This window comes from Hylobates moloch, unplaced genomic scaffold, assembly GCF_009828535.3.
Source record: "Hylobates moloch isolate HMO894 unplaced genomic scaffold, HMol_V3 SCAFFOLD_1, whole genome shotgun sequence".
NCBI classification, from domain to species: Eukaryota; Metazoa; Chordata; class Mammalia; order Primates; family Hylobatidae; genus Hylobates; species Hylobates moloch.
The window spans coordinates 104931220-104952183 of NW_026652276.1; the positions used below are offsets into that span (position 1 = coordinate 104931220).

Sequence of the window (20964 nt, forward strand, 5' to 3'; positions counted from 1 at the left end):
ACCACCATCCATCTCCAGAACATTTTTCGTCTTCCCAAACTGAAATTCTGTACCCATACTCTTCATTCCCTAGTCCCTGTCAACTGCAGTTTTTTGTGTCACTTGTGTATATTCTTTTTTGAAACTACATTTCAAATAAGACAACCATGTTAGCATAAGTTCACTGATAGGCTATTTGATTCCAAGGTGAAAATTCCTTGGCTTTGTCTGATATTCTCGTTTATATCAATGTCCTTCCCTCCCTACAACCATATACCGTATCATGTTTTTATTCTGTCTTTTGATAACTTTAATTGACAAATTTATGCCACATTTATTTCATGAGATTAATTTCTATGTGAATTCCTTTCTCTTAGGTATTACTTTTATTTCCCCTTTTCAATTCATTATTAGCAGCTATATGGGAAGAGCTGCCTTCTTGTAAACCATCACATATGCGGGCAAATTAAAAAAAATAATAATCGCTATCCTCTTTACACTTTTTATATATATATAAATATTTCCATTATGAAAATATAAGCTCATTATATGAAACTTACAAAATTCAAAGGATAAGAGAATAAAAATCACCTGTAATGTTCCCACCTAGACACATACACATATTATTCTTTTTTATTTTCTTATTTGTTTACACATATTATTCTTAATATTTTGATGTATTTTCTCTCCTCTGCATTATGTTAAACAAAGGTAAGATTACATATATTATCTTACCTTTATATACACACAGTTTTGTATCCAGCCCTTTTAATATTCATGAGCATTTTCCCATTGTGTGCATGCTTTTTAAACATAATTTTTGGGCCGGGCGCGGTGGCTCACGCTTGTAATCCCAGCACTTTGGGAGGCCGAGGCGGGCGAATCACGAGGTCAGGAGATCGAGATCACGGTGAAACCCCGTCTCTACTAAAAATACAAAAAAATTAGCCGGGCGTCGTGGTGGGCGCCTGTAGTCCCAGCTACTCGGAGAGGCTGAGGCAGGAGAATGGCGTGAACCCGGGAGGCGGAGCTTGCAGTCAGCCGAGATTGCGCCACTGCACTCCAGCCTGGGCGACAGAGCGAGACTCCGTCAAAAAAAAAAAAAAAAAAAAAAAAAAAAAAAAAAACAAAAACAAAAACAAAAAAACATAATTTTTGTAGTTATAAACCTTCATAGAAGCCACCTTAAATTCTTTCTGAAACACAGTAGTAAATGAATGAATAAATCAACAAACAAAATACATTTCCCTGGTAGATGTTCTATAATTGATTTTACCATTTTGTTGTTTACTGTTTTCTCTTTGACAAATTATGCTGCAGTGAACATCTTTGCATATACTCAATTTTAGGATTTTTTTTTTAAGGTAGGACCAATAAAAATAGAACTAAACCAGGGTAAAGCATCTGAGATTTTTAAAAGGTGTTTGATATCTATTGATATTAAAAAACAACAACAGGCCGGGCGCGGTGGCTCATGCCTGTAATCCCAGCACTTTGGGAGGCCAAGGCGGGTGAATCACGAGGTCAGGAGATCGAGACCATCCTGGCTAACACGGTGAAACCCCATCTCTACTAAAAATACAAAAAATTAGCCGGGCGAGCTGGCGGGCACCCGTAGTCCCAGCTACGCGGGAGGCTGAGGCAGGAGAATGGTGTGAACCCCAGGGGGCGGAGCCTGCAGTGAGCCGAGATCACGCCACCGCACTCCAGCCTGGGTGAAAGAGCGAGACTCCGTCTCAAAAAAAAACAGCAACAACAACAACAAAAAAAACTTTGGGCTGGCCACAGTGGCTCACGCCTGTAATCCCAGCATTTTGGGAGGCTGAGGTGGGTGGATCACTTGAGCTCAGGAGTTCAAGACCAGCCTGGACAACGTGGCAAAACCCCATCTCTACAAAAAATACAAAAGTTAGCCAGGTGTGGTGGCACATGCCTCTGGTTTCAGCTGTTTGGGAGGCTGAGGTGAGAGGATTGCTTGAGCCCAGGATTTTGAGGTTACAGTGAGCTGAGATTGTGCCACTGCACTCCATCCTGGGTGATGGAGCGAGACCCTGTCTCAAGAAAACAAAAACAAAAAACAAACAAAAAGCCTTTGAACTACCAGCATAATTGAGGTAATTTATTTTAGATTTTTGTTGGTTTTAATAGATTTCATTGATTAATGTAACTGAACATTGTCCAGTTATTAGCTATATGTATATATTCTTTTATGAACTGTCTTTTAAGTTTTTACTTTATTTGAGACAGAGCCTTGGTCTGTTAGCACAATCTTGGCTTACTGCAAGCTGTGTCTCCTGGGTTCAAGTGATGATTCTCTTGTCTCAGGTGGGATTATAGGCACATGCTGCCACGCCTGGCTAATTTTTTTTTTTTTTTTAAATTTAAGATAGGGTTTCGTTGTGTTGGCCTGGCTGATCTCAAACTCCTGACCTCAAGTGATCTACCTGCCTTGGCCTCCCAAAGTGCTAGGATTACGTGAGCCACTCTTCAAAGTTTTATATGTATTAAAGTTTTGTGAGCTCTTTGTAATTGGTAATTCACAGCTATCTCCTTTGCACAATAGTGAAAGGGTTTTTTATTACCAAGATGCATGTACAATGCTATTTTGAGAGTCCTTAGGCAGTAGACATTATAGTTTTCCTACATGCAAATTGGCTTGGCTAGATTATCCTTTGCTTTCTTGAGTGGTGGGTTGGGAAGAATGCTATGGTTTGAATCCATGTGACTAAAGAATCTATTTTATACACACTTGTGGTTTTGGAAAGGATTTCAAAATACCCACTGAAATGAAAAAACACCCACCTTTTTTTTTTCCCCTGTCTCTGCCTATCTTTAAAGTGACAGATAATTTTGAGGAAGAAAAGATGAAGTGTGAACTATAATGGTGTTTTTGGGCCTTTTGTGGTAATGCATACAAACTGACAGTCTTGTCTTGTGAGGATAGTTTTCATAAGACCTTTTTGCATACTAAATCCTGTGTATCTTCAAAGCTTTTTTGCCTGTAATAAGTCAGATGCTAATGTACCCAGCACTGATGATCATGAGGTTTTTATAAAGTAGTGCTTGAAAAGAGATTGTTGATTGTTAGCTATGATATGAGATGGGCCCCAGAGAAAGAGGTGGCTGGGGAAGGTGTTTTCCTTTGTTATGGGGTGAGAGTGGGAGAAAAATCACATTTTGACTGAGAATATAGGATATATATCTCTAAGCCTAAAAATGCTGTTTTTTTGACTGAGAATATAGGATTTATATCTCTAAGCCTAAAAATGCTGTTTTTTGACTGAGAATATAGGATTTATATCTCTAAGCCTAAAAATGCTGTTTTTTTTTTTTTTTTTTTGGCACAATTCTGGGTAGTCTGCAAGTAATATTGAGTCAGCACATTTTAGGGACATATTGCCCAATATTGAATAGATAATCATGCTTCATGGTTACTGTGACTCACATAGTAAATTGGTAATGAAACGTTGACATATCTTGTACCCTGTCCCACCATAGTCTCTAATCCTAAAATTATAGTATATTTCAGTAAGTGGTGCTGTCTAGGTTACATCCTCAGCCTTCTTGCATAGATTCTTAACCTTTTTTAGATTTAGGAACTTATTTGAGAATTTGATGAATCCTGTGGATCCCCACCTCAGAAATACAGACACATGAATACACAGATTTCACTCACAATTTCAGTGGATACATAGATATACCAGAAGTCCATCAGATTGAGGACTCCTATTAGCCACAATTTCAGTGGATGCATGTGTGCCAGAAGCCCGACAGATAAGGACTCCTATTTTATAGTCTCCTTGCTCAAGCTCATCCACTCACAGGGCTTTCATTACAACCTATTTGCTGATTATCATAAATCTGTATTTCCTAGAGGGTCTCTTTCCTGAGCCCTAGGTTCATTGTTTCCAACTGTCTTCTGTATGTGTCCACCGGGATGCTCTCAAGGACCTCAAATTCAAAGTCCAAAATTGAATTTATTTTCTAAACTTGTTCCCTGAGAGGCAGAAGCTAGGTGGAATTGTTCATTAAACTGAGCAGGAATCCACCTTGAGAGTGGGGATGATGCTGTGCTCATCTATACTTGCAGTACCTATGAGCCAGAGGGCAGATTTGAGGAGCAGAGTCCTCAGGGCATATGGCTCAAACCCCAAAACAATTCAAGGACCTGGTTGCTAAACTTAAAGAGAGAGCTGAAAAGCAGATCCAATTTATGAATGGAATATTTAGTTGGAAACTGAGTAGATAGTACTGAGGAAGAGCAAGTGATCAAATGGAAAAGCATGTACCAAGGTGCAGAACCCACAGTAACAGACAAGAAGAAACATGAAAATGAAGTCAGCTGGGACAGGGGTTAGATTAAATCCCTAAACCAAACAACAAACAGCTGAGCAGCAGTTGGACTTGATATTCTTACATTAAAGGTAAAGCCTGGAATGAATGCATACTTGTGTTTTCTGGTTCCTATACCCAGCAAAAACTGCTTGTTCCTGTTTTTTTTTATCTCCATACATAGCATGCTTATTCACCCAGTTACCCAAATTAGGTCTCCTTACTTAAAATTCATGAATGACTCCACTGTTACTACAGGATAGAGTCTAGACTTCTTAGAATGACATTTACTTTTCTAGTATTTGGGCATTTTTTCATTATCTTTTTGTCGTTGATTTCTAATGTGACCATTATGGTCAGAGAACACTCATTACGGTTTGTTTCAGTCCTTTGAAATATATTGAATATTGTTTTATGGCTAGTATATGGTCTTATGTGATCACTTGAAAAAAATCTGTATTCTGTGATTGTTGCAGAGTTCTGTAAATATCAGTGAGGTCAAGAAATTTTATAGTGTTGTTACAGTCTAAATCTTATTTGATTTTTTGGTCTGCTTTATTGTTGGGAAAATTATGAATTTTTCAATTTTTCCTAACATTTCTAACAATTTTGTTTCATGTATTTAGGATCTATATTATTGGGAACACACCCATTTAGACCTTCTTGAAGAATTAACTCTTTTGTAATTATGAAATATTTCTCTTTATCTCTGCTGTTACCCTCTGAAAGTCTACTTTGTCTGATATGAATATAGCCACAACAGTGTTTTTATGTATATTATATACATGGTATATTTTCCCCATTCTTTTACTTTTAATCTGTGTCTTTATATAGCTGGCTTTGTTTGTTAATCCAGTTTTATAGTCTCTGCCTTTTCAATGAAGAGTTAATCCACTTACATTTAATGTAATTATTCATCTGATTGGATTTAAAACTACCATCTTGCTATCTGTTTTTTATTGGGATCATCTATTTTTGTTTCTTTGTTTCTCTTTTCCTGCCTTCTTTTGGATTAATCTTTTTTGGTATTCCATTTTATATATTATCTCCTCTTTTTAGCTGTACCTCTTTGTTTTTTTTGTTTTTGCTTATAGTAGTTACTCTAAGACATGGGCTGCACATTTTTTATTTTGTAAAAATCCAGATAGTAGGCTGGGCGCAGTGGCTCACACCTGTAATCCCAGCACTTTGGGAGGCCCAGGTGGGTGGATCACAAGGTCAGGAGATTGAGACCATCCTGGCTAACGGTGAAACCCCTGTCTCTACTAAAAATACAAAAAGAATTAGCTGGGCTTGGTTATGGGTGCCTGTAGTCCCAGCTACTTGGGAGGCTGAGGCAGGAGAATGGCATGAACCCAGGAGGCGGAGCTTGCAGTGAGCTGAGATCGCTTCACTGCACTCCAGCCTGGGCAACAGAGTGAGACACCATCTCAAAAAAAAAAAAAATCCAGATAGTAAACATATTATGCTTTGTGGGCCACAGTTGGGCTCTTTGTTCTTTACTTGAAGATCCAGATTTTCATCTGGCATCATTTCTCTTTAGTGTGATGAACTTCCTTTAGCAGTTCTTGGAGTAAAGATATGTTGACTACTAATGCTCTTAGGTTTTTTTTTTTTTTAATTTGAAAATGTGTTTTTTGGGCCGGCGTGGTGGCTCATGCCTGTAATCCCAGCACTTTGGGAGGCCGAGGTGGGCGGATCACGAGGTCAGGAGATCGAGACTATCCTGGCTAACATGGTGAAACCCCGTCTCTACTAAAAATACAAAAAATTAGCCGGGCGAGGTGGCAGGCGCCTGTAGTCCCAGCTACGCAGGAGGCTGAGGCAGGAGAATGGTATGAACCCCAGGCGGCGGAGCCTGCAATGAGCCGAGATTATGCCACTGCACTCTAGCCTGGGCGACAGCGAGACTCCGTCTCAAAAAAAAAAAAAAGGAAAATGTGTGTTTGTTTTTTTTTTAATTTGAGAATATTTTGCCGGACATAGAGTTCTAGGCTGTTGGTTGTTTTGTATTTTTTTTTAACTTTCAACATTAAAAAGATACTATTTTATTGGCTTCCCATGTTTTTGATGAAAGTAAGCTGACATTCTTATGAGTGTAATTTTTTTTCTTTGACTGCTATAAGATTTTTCCCTATTTTTGGTTTTCAGCAGTTTGATTATAATATACCAAATTCGCTGATCCGTTCTACTGCCATCTCCTGTGTGGGCCTCAGTTTTGATTAGTTTTTATTAGCCTACCTTTGAATTCATTGATCCCTTCTTTTTCTGTGTCCAGTCTGCTGTTAAGCCCATCTGGTGACTTCTTCATTTCAGATCATTTATTTTTCAGTTCTAGAATTTCCCTTTCTCTGCTGGAATTCTTTGCTCTTTACCCATTCTGTTGATCTTTTCCTCTAAATTATTTAGCATATTCATAATAACCTTTAAAATCTTCATCCATGGGTCTCTCCCTGTTGACTTTGTTTCTTTATTATGGGTTATAGGCACACCTTGGAGAGGCTGTGGGTTTGGTTCTAGACCACCAAAATAAAGTGAATATCCCAATAAAGCAAGTCACACATAATTTGGTTTCCCAGTACATATAAAAGTTATACACTATATTGTAGTCTGTCCAGTCTATCGTAGCATTATGTCAAAAGAAAACATAATGCATATACCTTAATTTAAAATACTTTATTGCTAAAAAAAAAAAATGCTAGCAATCATCCAAGCCTTCAGCAAGTCATAATCATTTTGCTGGTGGAGACTCTTACCTCCATGTTGATGACTGCTAGACCATTCAGGGTGGTGGTAGCTAAAGATTGGGATGACTATAGCAATTTGTTTTGTTATGTAATATTCTGTATCCTTTGCTGTCTTTTCAACAATGTTCACAGCATCTTCACCAGGAGTAGATTCCATCTCAAGAACCACTTTCTCTGCTCATTCCTAAGAAGCAACTCCTCATTCATTCAAGTTCGATCATAAGATTGTAGCAATTCAACCACATCTTCAGGCTCACTTCTAGTTATAGTTCTTTTGCTATTTCTACCACATCTGCAGTTCCTTCATCCACTGAAGTCTTGAACCCCTCAATGTCATCCATCTGATTCTTCCAAATTCCTGTTAACATTGAAATTTTGACCTCCTCCCATGAATTACGAATGTTCTTAATGGCATCTAAAATGATGAATCCTTTCCAGAAGGTTTGCAGTTGACTTTGTGCAAATCCATCAGAGGAGTTAGTATCTATGGCAGCTATAGCCTTATGAAATGTATTTCTTAAATAATAATCTTGACAGGGCCAGGTGCAGTGTCTTAAACCTGTAATCCCACCACTTTGGGAGGCCGAGGTGGGTGGATCACCTGAGGCCAGGGGTTCAAGACCAGCCTGGCCAACATGGCGAAACTCCATCTCTACTAAAAATACAAAAATTAGCTGGGTGTGGTGGTGTATGTGTGTAATCCCAGCCACTCAAGAGGCTGAGACAAGAGAATCGCTTGAACCGGGGAGGGAGAGGTTGCAGCAAGCCAAGATTATGCCACTGCATTCCAGCCTGGGCAACAGAGCGAGACTCCATCTCAAAAGAAAAAAAAAAGAACCAACTTGACAGTAGAAATTACTCCTTGATCCATGGACTACAGAATGGATACTGTGTTAGCAAGCATGAAAACAGCATTCATCTCCTTGTATATCTCTATCAGAACTCGTGGGTGACAAGGTGCATTGTCGATGAGCAATAGTATTTTGTGAGAAATCTTTTTCCTAAGCAATAGGTCTCAACAGTGGGCTGAAAATTGCACTTTTGTGTTATGGAGATAGCTTCTTTCCTTAATCTTCATGAACGAACAACCTCTACTAGCCTCCAACTTTTCCTCGTACAGCCTTTATAAAATTGAAGAGAATTAGGGCCTTGCTCTGGATTAGGCTTTGGCTTAAGGGAATGTCGTGGCTGGCTTTATCTGTCTAGTCCACTAAAACTTTTGCCATGTCTACAGTAAGACTCTCACTTTCTTACCACTTGTGTGTTCATTGGAGTAGCACTTGAATTTACTTCAAAAACTTTTCCATTGTATTCACAGCTTGACTATTTGATGCAAGAGGCCTGGCTTTCAGTTTATCTTGGCTTTCAACATACCTTCCTCACTAAGCTTGATTGTTTCTAGCTTCTGACTTAAAGTGAGAGATATGCGACTATTCCTTTCGTTTGGACACTTAGAGCCCATTGTTGGATTATTAATCGGCCTTTTTTCAATATCAATGTGTCTCAGGAATAGGGAGGCCCAAGGAGAGGGAGAGAGATGGGGGGACAAACAGCCAGTTGGTGTAGCAGTCAGAACATACACAACATTGATTAACTATGTTATATGGGCTTAGGATCGTGGCACCCCAAAACAATTACATAGTAACATCAAAGATCTCTGATCGCACATCACCATAACAGATACAATAATGAAGAAGCTTCAAATATTGCAAGAATTACCACAGTGTCATAAAGAGACATGAAGGGAGTGCATGCTGTTGGAAAAATGTCACCAACAGACTTGCTCACCACAGGGTTACCACACACCTTCAATTTGTAAAAAACACAACATCTGCAAAGCACAGTGAAATGAGGTATGCCTGTACTCATTTGCTTCTTCACATGTCTCAGAAGTTTTAACTGCATACTGGACCTTTTGTATAAAAGAAGGGTAGACAATGAACTAGGTAATGCTTTTTGTTTTATTTTTGTTAAAGAGAGCAGTTCTTTCCTCCAGCAGGTAGCTAAGGTGATCACTCAAATTTGACAGTGGATCAAGCTGAGCTGGGGCTGAGCAGTAGCTTTAATTGATTTCAGTTTGCCTCTGGATTCAAATGGGATTAAGGAAATTTGACTTTTAGCCCAACCTTAGTTTTCTGTATCATTTAGACGAGGGGTTGATTTCTTTGATTTTAGCAAGATTTCAGCTGGGAGGCAGTTGGGTTGAAGATTAAATTAATTTACTTTACCTCTGGATTGCAACTATAGCAGAGCCCTGGAACCCAAGCACCACACAGCATTGGGAGATCTCTCTCTGTCTCTCACTGTGCTCCCTCCAGCATGTACTAAGATTCTCTTGTAGTATTACATGTAATTGTCAGGTCAAGAGATTTGTTTTTACACTCGGGACTCTCAGATTCTAATTAATCATACCAGTCCACAGTCTCACGAAAAGTTTGGCTTGTTTCAGCAAAATCTTTCCACCTATGGGAGACCTCCTTTTCTGCCCACTTGTACCCAGACAGCAATTGATTCAAGGTAGCTAGAAATAGGCTTTTGTTTCTCTGTGAAGAAGAACTCATCCTTCTCCAGAAATTGGCTCAGTTAGACTTCTTGGTATTCATTTACTGCTCTTTCATGGCTTTACAGAAAAGTATGAAGTTTAGTTTATCTGGTGTTTTCTTGTTTTGATGAGAGCAGTGGTCTTTTGGGATCAGCTGCATTCAAACCAGGTTGGAACACTTTAGAATGATGGCATTAAGATTCTTTGCCTTCTGCTTTCAACCTTCCTTTTCAACCTCATCTCTTTTTATTCTTTTAACCATACCACAGTGCCTCTCTTTCATTCCCACAGCACATTGTATACCTCCATACCTTTGTTCCTTCTGCCTTGATTGTCCTTCTTCTCATCTTACAATTTTGTCCTTTAAAACTCAACTCACATGACACCTCTTCTGTGCCACAGATCCTCCTGCTACAATGTACCTACCTTTACTTGTGTACTTTCACATTATATTGTGATGATTTATATTATATGCTGCTTCTTTTAAACTAAGGACATGCCAGACATGCCTTCATCTGAAAATGTTAATATAGTTCAAAGTGATGTTATAGTCTTTGTTTAGTTAAAATAACAACTTTCTGGTCTGAAAAAAAGACTATGCCTCCCTTCAACAGAATAAGATAGTTTTAAAAGTAATGATGTGGGAGCATCTCTAAGATATGGTCAGTGTTATGTTTTACCATTTGTATTTAGAAAAACAGTTGTGTGTGTATGTATGTATGTATTTATTTTGAAATGGAGTCTCATTTTGTCACCCAGGCTGGAGTTCAGTGGTGCGATCTCTGCTCACTGCAACCCCCGCCTCCTGGGTTCAAGCAGTTCTCCCACCTCAGCCCCTGGAGTAGCCGGGATTACAGGTGCATGCCACCATGCCCGGCTAATTTTTATATTTTTAGTAGTGACAGGGTTTCACCATGTTTCCCAGGCTGGTCTGAAGCTGCTGATCTCAGGCGATCCACTCACCTTGGCCTCCCAAAGTGCTGGGATTACAGGCGTGAGTCACCGCACCTGGTTTGTATATGTAGTTTTTTTAAAAAAATAAATAAATAAAGACTTTTCAAGGACAAAGATATCATTTGCATTTTGTAGCCTGAGCACCATTAATACTTGACAATTACTTGATGCTCAATAAAATGATTATTATTAGCAAAATAAACCTTACATGTAGAAAAAGAATATGCCAAGAAAAGGGATATTCAGATATGAGGCTCTTGGAGTTACGGCTCAGCTCACAAGGATTCTGCTGTAGGTGAGAAATGCTCCATTACCCAGAGGCAAACCGCCAGATGTTGTGGCAGCACTTTATGACTATGTATCAGTCTGGGCTCAGTCAGGGAAACATTGAGCCACTCTAAGTGTTATAGGAGTGAGGGGTTTAATACATTAATTAAGGCCTACGCAAATGTGGGAGGACTAGAGAAGTGAAGGTCTGCATGTTTTTTATTGTATACTGGACATGTTTTTTAAAATAGGAGTAGGGAATGAGCTGGATACAGCTACAGTTGGAAGACCAGAGGAATAGGCACTGATGACTGAAACCTGCAGCTCTAGAATGGGCAGAGAAGTGCTAGGAAACTGCCTCTCGCTGCCAAAGTAGGACTCAGTGTGGGAGCCCAAGGAAAGGTCTGTGAAGCCTGCCATGGGGATAAAGTGGAGCTTTAGGAGAGGCCAGTGGAGCGACTGCATCTGACTGCCCTGACCTCTTAAAAATAATGGCTTCTGCTTCATTTCCACCTTCTAAAACTCACAGAAGCCTCTGACCCAGAACCACACAGGGAAAGGAATTCTGGGAGACTTAATTTTCTTTCCTAGACAAGAGTGGTGGTGGTGCCAGTTGGCCATCCAGCATAGGCCATTCCTTTGCCAGCCTGGCTTACATACACACCTATTTAAACTGTATTTAACTGCCAGATAAAGCTAATGCTCTGCTAATCATCATGTAACTATCGCTTAGCAAACTGAAAGCATGCTAACCACTCCCTCAAAGAGGAGATGCTGTATTTCATATTGTGCTTTGTACATTTCTGGCTGATATGAATGTATTCCACTAGCTGAGTCACATCCCCTCTTTGATATCCTAAACTTAGATATACTGAGATACAGAGTTAGCCATTTCCTTTTTTTTTTTGGCAAGGTCTTGTTCTGTCGCCCAGGCTGCAGTGCAGTGGCGCCGTCATAGCTCACTGCATCCACAAACTCCTGGGCCCAAGCGATCCGCCTGCCTTAGCTTCTCGACTATAGGTGTGCACCACCACACCTAGCTAAATTTTTTTTATTTTTAACTTTTTGTAGAGACAAGGTATCACTGTGTTGCCCAGGCTGCTCTTGAACTCCTGGCCTCAAGCAGTCCTGCTGCCTTAGCCTCTCAACTTGTTAGGATTATAGGCATGAACCACCGTGCCCAGCCAGAGTCGATACACCTTATATTAGAGAGTATTATTAGACAGGGAAAAGTGGAAAAAAGAATTAGTTAATATATTCAGTATATATTCATATCAAAGCAAAGAAGAATATCTGCCAAACTATTGTAGTTCTCATTTTCTGTACCTTTCATGTGATCATGGCAGGTATCTGTCATTTCTTTCTTCCTCTAGCCATTCCATGTTCCTTTGGTCCTCAGTAGTCACCTCAGATGGTCTTTGTTCTTTGCCTGGTGGGGTAGCCTAAACCTTCATTCTGGGGTGTATGTACCAATAAATGGCCATATTATTTTGCTCTAATATCCCGTTAACTTTCCATAATAAATAAGTGTAATAGAAAATCCTAGGTTCCAGGCAATTTCTTTCCTTCTTCCATTGAGTATTTTTTTCCCATTGTGTATTTTAAACTTGGTTCTTCCTTGATAATCAGGATTAATCAGCCTAGCTATTATAGTACCTGCCTTACTTGTCTTTGGCTAAGTGGCATGAGGAGCAAGAAGTGCTGAGTTAACAGTCTCAGCTCTGTGTTCAGTGGAAATAATGTTGTGTCTCCGGAAAAGAAGCACTTCTCCCTTGAGGATTAAGACCTGTAAACTGGGAGAGCCCACAGCTGCTGGGAGTTTTCTTTTGGGGAAGGATTTTGATAATATTTAATGAATATAGGGCTATTCCGATTTTCTTCTTCTTGTGTCAATTTTGATAAATTGTATTTTTTAAAGTAATTTGGCCATTTCACTTAAGTTGTCAAATTTGTTGGCAGGAAGCTGCAGTATTTTCTTAGAATCCTTCTAATCTCTGTCAGATTGATAGTGATAACTTCTTTTCTATTCTTCATGTGATGACCCCTTGATTCCTCCTCTGTCCACACGTGTTAGTGATTCCCTCCACCTGAATGTGGACAGGGCCTGTGACTTGCTTGGAATGAATAGAATACCACAGAGGCGATGGGAGATATGTGATTGCATGATTATATTATATAAGATTACAGCACTGGACTGGCTGGAGTGTACACGTCTCTCTCTCTCTCTCTCTCTGGACATAATGACTGTTATCTTGTATAGACTCTGGGTTCCTTTATAATACCCTTGTGAATGCATTTACTTTTGTTTTAGCAGGGAATCAACCCAGGTAGGCTGGATTATACATTGTTTTGCCTTTTGCAGGCAGTGGTTCAAATCTCAATTCAGTTATCAAAGCAAAGCCTTTGCTAAACTGGTTTGGGTTTGTCCTGTGCATGTGTGATTTAGAGGTTAAGGTGAGACCCATGTAGGTGCATACATAAAAGTGGAGAGCTCCTTCACCTGCTGTTTCTGCTCCAGGAGTTTGCTCTGACTCCGTCTTTCTTTGGCTCCTTTCCCTGCTTCCTCTGACCAGAAAGAAAACAATTCCTATCAGAGTTTTAGCCACCTATGCGTGCTGCTTAGTGACTGAAGCTGTCCCACCCTCAAGAAAAAACTTGATGAGAAAAAAATAAATAAACAGAAAACTCACCCTGTAAGGTCACTTCTCCAACTTTTTACTTCCCTCCACAGTCTGCCTGCTTTTATTTACCTTCCAGATTCTCATATACTTTTTTGTTTTGTTTTGCTTTGTTTTGAGATGGAGTTTCACTCTTGGTGCCCAGGCTGGAGTGCAGTGGCACAATCTCGTCCCACTGAAACCTCCCCCTCCCGGGTTGAAGTGACTCTCTTGCCTCAGCCTCCTGAGTAGCTGGGATTACGGGCAGCCGCCACCATGCACGGCTAATTTTTGGTATTTTTAGTAGAGACAGCGTTTCACCATGTTGGCCAGGCTGGTCCTGACCTCAGGTGATCCACCCACCTCAGCCTCCCCACAGTGCTGGGATTACAGGCGTGAGCCACCGCGCCTGGCCCAAGGTAGTTATTTTTTTAAAAGTTTGCTCAAACTTTATAGTTGTAATTAGGGGGGAGGGACAACTTTATGGGATGTAGATGGCTTAACCTCACCATAATGGAATTCCACTTCATTCACTTTTTTTTTTGTAGACGGAGTCTGGCTCTGTCTTCCAGGCTGGAGTGCAGTGACGAGATCTCGGCTCACTGCAAGGTCCGCCTCCCGGGTTTATGCCATTCTCCTGCCTCAGCCTCCCGAGTAGCTGGGACTACAGGCATCTGCCACCACGCCTGGCTAGTTTTTTGTATTTTTAGTAGAGGCGGGGTTTCACCGTGTTAGCCAGGATGGTCTCGATCTCTTGACTTCGTGATCCGCCTGCCTCGGCCTCCCAAAATGCTGGGATTACAGGCGTGAGCCACCGCTCCTGGCCCACTTCATTCACTTTAAAATGAAGTACTTGACCAGAAGCAGTACTGTTTAGAATGCCATTATGGTGAATAAGATATTTTGTAAGGGAAAGGATGCTGGTTTTTGACAGAAATGTTGTAGGCAGAGAAGGAAATCTTCATTGAGTAAAAGCAGTGTCCTTTTCAGATGGAAGCGGTCCAGTGTGATCATCCTGCTACAGATGGCTGCCCAGATCTCCTGGGAGCAGCGCTTTATCAGGGCACCATTGTTGGCCTCTCCTGTTGGCAGGTTGGACACTTAGCCGTGATTGTTGCCAGGTCAGCCTTGACAGGTGGAAACCTGTGTCACTGAGCACATGCATGATCTTCATTCCTCCTGCTCTCACAGTAGGATGTGAACTTTGTTCATTAGCCTTCTGAGCAAGGGAAACAGTGGCTGGTAAAATAATGAGTCATTTTGTCCACTTGGTTATTGAGAGCCTCCTCTGCTGAGATTATCCATTGGTCATCATTTACATGGGACACAAATACTCTCACACTTTTTCCTGTTTGAGAATAGTTTATTGACATAGCTCTTTTCTACATCTTACCACAGGTTTCCCAACCTTATTCTAAGTTTCTGAATTTCCAGTCAAACCATTTGCTGCTGACCACAAATCAGTGTGGATTCGTATTTATAGCCATCACTCCTTTGAGACAAAATGTGCAGTCATGTACACTGCTCGGAGTGTATGATGAGCAGCCTAAGTGACTTGGGTAACTTGGTAGCCAATGGTAAAGTGTTGAGTCCTTACTAAGTCCCAGTAGCAAGCAAGGGCTCTTTCTCAAAAGGGAGAGTAATGATCTCCAGAAGTTAGCATAGCTTTGCTCTAAAATCCTAGGCTTCTATACTGTGATTTACCTCTAGGGCCTGCCATACCTCCACACACCACTCATTAAGTATCATCCTGTATCTTAAGTTTTTGTTGGCGATACTAATCTCTGCAGTTTCTCTAGGAATGCAGTATTACTTTTGGTGTAATATTTTGGTAGAGAGAGGCAGCTCTAGTGTAACCCCTGAGGTATGGCTTTAGTATGCTACCCATCTCTGTTAGTCCTAGGGACACCATCACCAATCAGCCACCACCAGAGATCTCTACAGCTCACACCATTCTCTTTTCCTACTCTACCTCTGCACGTGCTTATAAAGTATAGCCATGTGCCCATTTTTTCTGTCATGAAGCATCACCAGTTGGCTTCTGTGACTCAGAGATCTTTTCATCCTTCCCTTGGGTTCAGGAGTGTATTTCTCTGACAGCCTTTCCCATTATTATTTCTAGCCTGCAGTGAACAAGCACTAAAGAGCTTTTTAGGGATGTCGTTGCCCCCTTCACCAATGTATTTCTCAAAGGCTTGGTGAAGGAGTGAGTTCTCTAGACCTTCCTGGGATGTAGTTAGGAGATGAGTAAACAGATCAGTCATACGTATTAAATACACTCCAGTATTCCTTATTTTCTAACCTTTTGAATAAATTTTATTTTGAGACTGGGTTTTGCTTTTGTTTCCCAGGCCGGAGTGCAATGGCACCATCTCAGCTCATTGCAACCGCTGCCTTCCGGGTTCAAGCAATTCTGCTCAGCCTCCTGAGTAGCTGGGATTACAGGTGCTTGACACCATGCCCAGCTAATTTTTGTATTTTTAATAGAGACAGGGTTTCACCATGTTGGTCAGGCTGGTCTCGGAACTCCTGATCTCAGGTGATCCACCCACCTTGGCCTCCCAAAGTGCTGGGATTACAGGCATGAGCCACTGCACCTGGCTTGAATAACTTTTATTTACAGTATACCAAGGAGGTTCTGGCATCTAAGCTTCATTTAATGTAAGCGACTGATGGATCCAGGTTTTAGCCAACCAGTTGAAATTGTTAGAGTTATTCCCTAATTACTCAAGCCAATATACTGCATCCAAAATATCTGGTTAATGTACTCATATATTGATAAATTTGGCCAAGTCCAACGTTACATTCCTTCTTGTCTGGTCTAACATTCTTAGGATTCATTCCTATACACTTCCTAGGTTTCTGCAAGTACAAATGGGCAAAATCTAGCACAATGACCCTAGCCCTCTGAGGGTCACAGCAGGTTGGTTCAGGAGTAGGAACCTGACCCAACCCAGGCAAATAAAGGTCTTTCCCTGGGACTGTGAAATGGTACCAAGGGAAGAAAGGTGGTTTCTGTCTGGTAGGGAGGGCCACTGGATATAAGGCACAGGAACTGTTGCTGGAAGTGTTAGACACTGCTGACTGTTTGTTCCTTTTTCCCTATTAGTAAAGACTATTCCTTTAAAAAACCAAAAAAGGTAGATAAAAATACCAGATATTCATTTTTCCATATACTCTTGTGGGTGGAATGACCACTTGACCAATTTTTTATAGCCAGTGATACATAAGGAGATTTTTTTTTAACAGGGAAAAAAAGAGCTTACAAATTTTATGTGCACATGTGTGCATGGGAGTTATACAATTAAAAAAAAAAACTCAAATGGCTAGATGATTGACACTTTTATACCACCCTGAGATACAGAAAGAATAGGGGCTTGGATCATGGCCAAACAAGTTATGGTGGCAAAACAGGTTATGGGAGGAAGAGAAGACCACCTTTGCCTGGCTAGCAAAGGTAGTCTTGAACTCTCACAGGCAGCAGCCCTCAGAAAGAATAGATAGTAGCCAGTGATAAATGTTTCTAGCAGACCTTTAAAGGTATTAGACTCTCAGTTAATCATTCTTAGGTCTGGATAAGGAGATGTTTGCTAGGGATTTTCTGGGAGGGATTTAGCTTTCTGAGAAAATAAAGAATTGTGTGAAAAGAGCTTACTCCTTCCTTCCTGCTTTTGAACATTGCTGTGGAAGAACATTATGCTTAGCCCTGCTGCAGCCACTTTGTGATCCTAAGAGAAGTTATCATCAACACACTGAAGGTGACAGAAGGAAGATTAGGGCAGAGCCTTCCCTTGATTTCTGGGCTTAGGACTGTCCATCCACCTCAAGTCTGGACTTCTTGTTATGTGTTTGAGATACTTGTACTCAGTTATTCTATTACTGTGTGTTCACTGCAAATGGGGTCGTGTTCTTCAGTGTATAAGGGAATAAAGCCAACCCATCGAGAGAAGCAGAGCCAAAGAGGTCAAGGGAGTGTCCGGCAGGGGTTGAGGTCCTGGTTCTGGTTGCCCATGAAGATCATTTCCAGCTCTGCCCTTGCCACAGTTATGTGAGACGTCCTAGTCCACTTCCGGGAAACATTTCCCTTTTTGACTGTATTACTTGAATTGGGTTTCTGGGCTGTAGTAGGAATATTCCAACTAATACCATACTGGGTAAATTTGAAGTACGATAAATTTTTAGCTACTTCTCACTTTATTTATTGTGCCTAAATTTGAAGAGTATTTATTTATTTATTTATTTATGAGACAGGGTCTCGCTCTGTTGCCCAGAGTGCTCTGGAATGCAGTGGCACGATCATAGCTTACTGCAGCCTTGACTTCTTGGGCTCAGGTGATCCTCCCACCTTGGCCTCCCAAAGTGCTGGGATTATAGGCATATAGGCATGAGGCACTTTGCCTGGCCTAAATTTTAGTTAAAGAAATTCTTATCTCATTCTTTCAAAATTTTCATAGACCTTCAAAGCAACAACCGTAGAGTTAAATTCGTTTCCTCAACTTGGCAGGATTTTTTTTTTCCCCTATTGAAGTATTTTGTCTTTTTTTTTTTTTTTTTGTGACAGGGTTTCACTCTTCGCTCTATTGCCCAGGCTGGAGCGCAGTGGCATGATCATAGCTCACTGTAGCCTTAAACTCTCCTGGGCTCAAGCCATCCTCCCACCTCAGCTCCCTGACTAGCTGGGACCATAGGCATGCACCACCATGCCTAGCTAATTATTGTATTTTTTGTAGAGACAAGGTTTCACCACGTTACCCAGGCTGGTCTCAAACTCCTGAGCTCAAGTGATTCACCTGGCCTGGCCTCCCAAAGTGCTGGGATTACAGGAGTGAGCCACTGTGCCCACCCATTTTGTTTTATTTTGAAAGAAGGCTGAATTGATTCCTGCAGGCATTCTGTAAAGAATATATAAGGAAGTTCAAAGTAGCACATTTTACCATCTCTCAGAATACCTCTGTCTTTCTTCTGATGCATCACTTTAAGGCTTCGATTATTAAACAAGCAATTACTAAACAGTTGCTTTTTGGAATACTACCTTCTAGTGCTTCAGGAGATGCAAAGATCTGGCTTGTATCCAGGAGGAAAATATAGGTAATTGGATTGGAGAGAGAAGACATGACATAGAAGAAAATGAAATAATAATAAGATGGGAGAAGAATTTTTACTGTGTTTTAAAGGGTTAAAAACTGTTGGAAACCTAAAAATTTGTCCACAGGACGAGCCTGAAAGTCTGAGACTACCCCACAGGAACAGCCTTGTCAAGGCCTGATTGTGCTCTTTGACTCATCCTTCAAAGTCAAACCTTTCTCATCTTCTCTCCCAGCTTTGGCACTGTCATTCCATAAGTGTATCCCAATAATTTGTGTTTTCTGCCAGAAATCCTTTTGGGGCTAATGAGTTTCATGCACTCATATTTGCTGTGTAAAGTAGATTTTCCTATACTTTTACTTACCAGATTAAATGTCAAAGGATCCAGCCCTTTGTTGGTTTTGTGTACAAGCACAAATTGCACTTGCTCATGCCATTCAGAATTTCATACATTTTAGTTGTCTTTTATAACTGTGATCCCATCTGAAGGTCTATGGGAAATTCAGTTCCTTAAACAAAAGAAATAGGTTCCCCTCATCCTTCTCTTTCTGCCTTCATTAGTGAGAGTACTTTTTGAGAGCAAGAGAACATTTGCAGTGAAGAGGTTTAGTTGGATAGCTATTTATACAGTTTTCCTTGGAATTTTAAAGAATGAAATAATTTCTCTTTATGTCAGCAAATGCCTATTCTGAACATTCAGAATGACTGTTCTAAACAGTAATGTTTAACTCTTAAAAAACATAGTATCTATAAATGAGAATATAATAAATCAGTATTAGAAGTCATTTTTTACCCTATGCTCTAATTCAGGAGAAAATAGGAGATACTTATAGGTTAACTTGGTGTCTGATTACCAGTGCCTGATATAATTTCTCCAATTACCTTTTTAAAAATCTGTTAAAATATCGTTAATTTAAAAAATCCCTTTAAAATGAAGATATGAAAAGCTCTATGCTAAAGAATAGGGAAATTTTCCACTAAGTCGATCATTGATTGTATTGTGGCTTTTCCTTAAACCCAAAGATTACTGTAGAAGTGACACTACAAAAAATCAAATTAATGATAGGGAGAGTATACATTAGATGCTCTTCCAGAATGTACAGCAAAAGAACAGAGATGAAAATGATTGACAGATGAGAGAAAATAATACCTATGAAAGAAAAAAAATAGAGATTTAACTGGTGACTAATAGATGTCTGCAAAGGAGACAACAGAAGTGGAACAAAAGCATGAATCAAATATGTCATTGTGGAAGACTTTCCAGGGTTGAAAATGACCTGAAGAATAAAAGAGCTCATTGTATTCTAAAGAATATTATGAAAACGTGTCTGTACCTAGACATATTTTGCTGATTTTCTTTTGATTTTAAGGATCCTGAAAAAAAAATCCTGCATATATCAAGGCACAAAAAAATGAGCTTTCAACAAAGAAACAAAAATTATGCTGGTGGCCAGGCGCCGTGGCTCACGCCTGTAATCCCAGCACTTTGGGAGGCCGAGGTGGGCAGATCACAAGGTTAGGAGTTTGAGACCAGCCTGGCCAACATGGTGAAACCCCGTCTCTACTAAAAATACAAAAAATTAGCTGGGTGTGGTGGCATGTGCCTGTAATCCCAGCTACTTGGGAGGCTGAGGCAGGAGAATCGTTTGAACTTGGGAGGCGGAGGTTGCAGTGAGCCAAGATCACGCCATAACTCTCCAGCTTGGGTGACAGGGCGAGACTCGATCTCAAAAAACAATAATAAAATAAAATAAACAAATTATGCTGGCTACAGAATTCTCTTTTGCAAATACCAAATGTTGGGAAATGATGGAACAGTGGGCAGTGATCCTTAGCCTATGTGGTCTTTGAACTCCCTGCAGTAATATTTGGACCTCTATGTGTTGATGCAAGTTGATTTTCCTGGGAATAGAATCTATACCGTTAATCGTATTTTCCAGGATTTCATGAAACAGTTAAGAACTACGGTAGTGGAGCAATATTCATGGTGCTTTCTCTTTGGCTTTTGAAATAATGAAAAACTTACAGAAAGGCTGTAAGAATAATACAGAGAACTCCTGTGTATTCTTTCCCAAATTCATGTTTGTCTTCTCTCTCTCTCTCTCCTTATAAAATAATTCAATGTTGTTAGTTATCTCAAAATGGACTTTGTAGTTTTTTTTTCCTCCCCTACCAGTACAGGTTTCAGTCTAAGATCACATCATATATATAGTTTTATATTGTTTTAGTTTTCTTTAATCTGTAACAGTTTCTCAGATGCTCTCTGTCTTCCATGATACTGGCATTTTTTTTGAAGAATGCTGGCAGGTTATTTTACAGTGTTCCTCATTCTGGGTTTGTCTGATGTTTCCTCTTGATTATTATTCGGGTTATGCATATGAGGCCACAATACTAGGTAAAT

The 20964-nt window shown here is 40.2% G+C and overlaps 1 protein-coding gene across 5 annotated transcripts in view; it reads left to right on the top strand.

Moving 5' to 3' along the window:
- The window catches only part of TPST1 (tyrosylprotein sulfotransferase 1), a 194574-nt gene that overhangs the window by 86962 nt on the left and 86648 nt on the right, over positions 1-20964 (top strand). The window contains exon 4 of one of the 5 annotated variants that reach the window (XM_058444300.1): positions 18518-18726. The exons of the other annotated variants lie outside the window; for them this stretch is intronic. Within the exon in view, the coding sequence (XP_058300283.1) occupies positions 18518-18658 (141 nt within the window). The 3' untranslated portion in view covers positions 18659-18726. Of the gene's footprint in view, positions 1-18517; positions 18727-20964 lie in introns of those variants that run through there. 5 annotated transcript variants of the gene reach the window in all.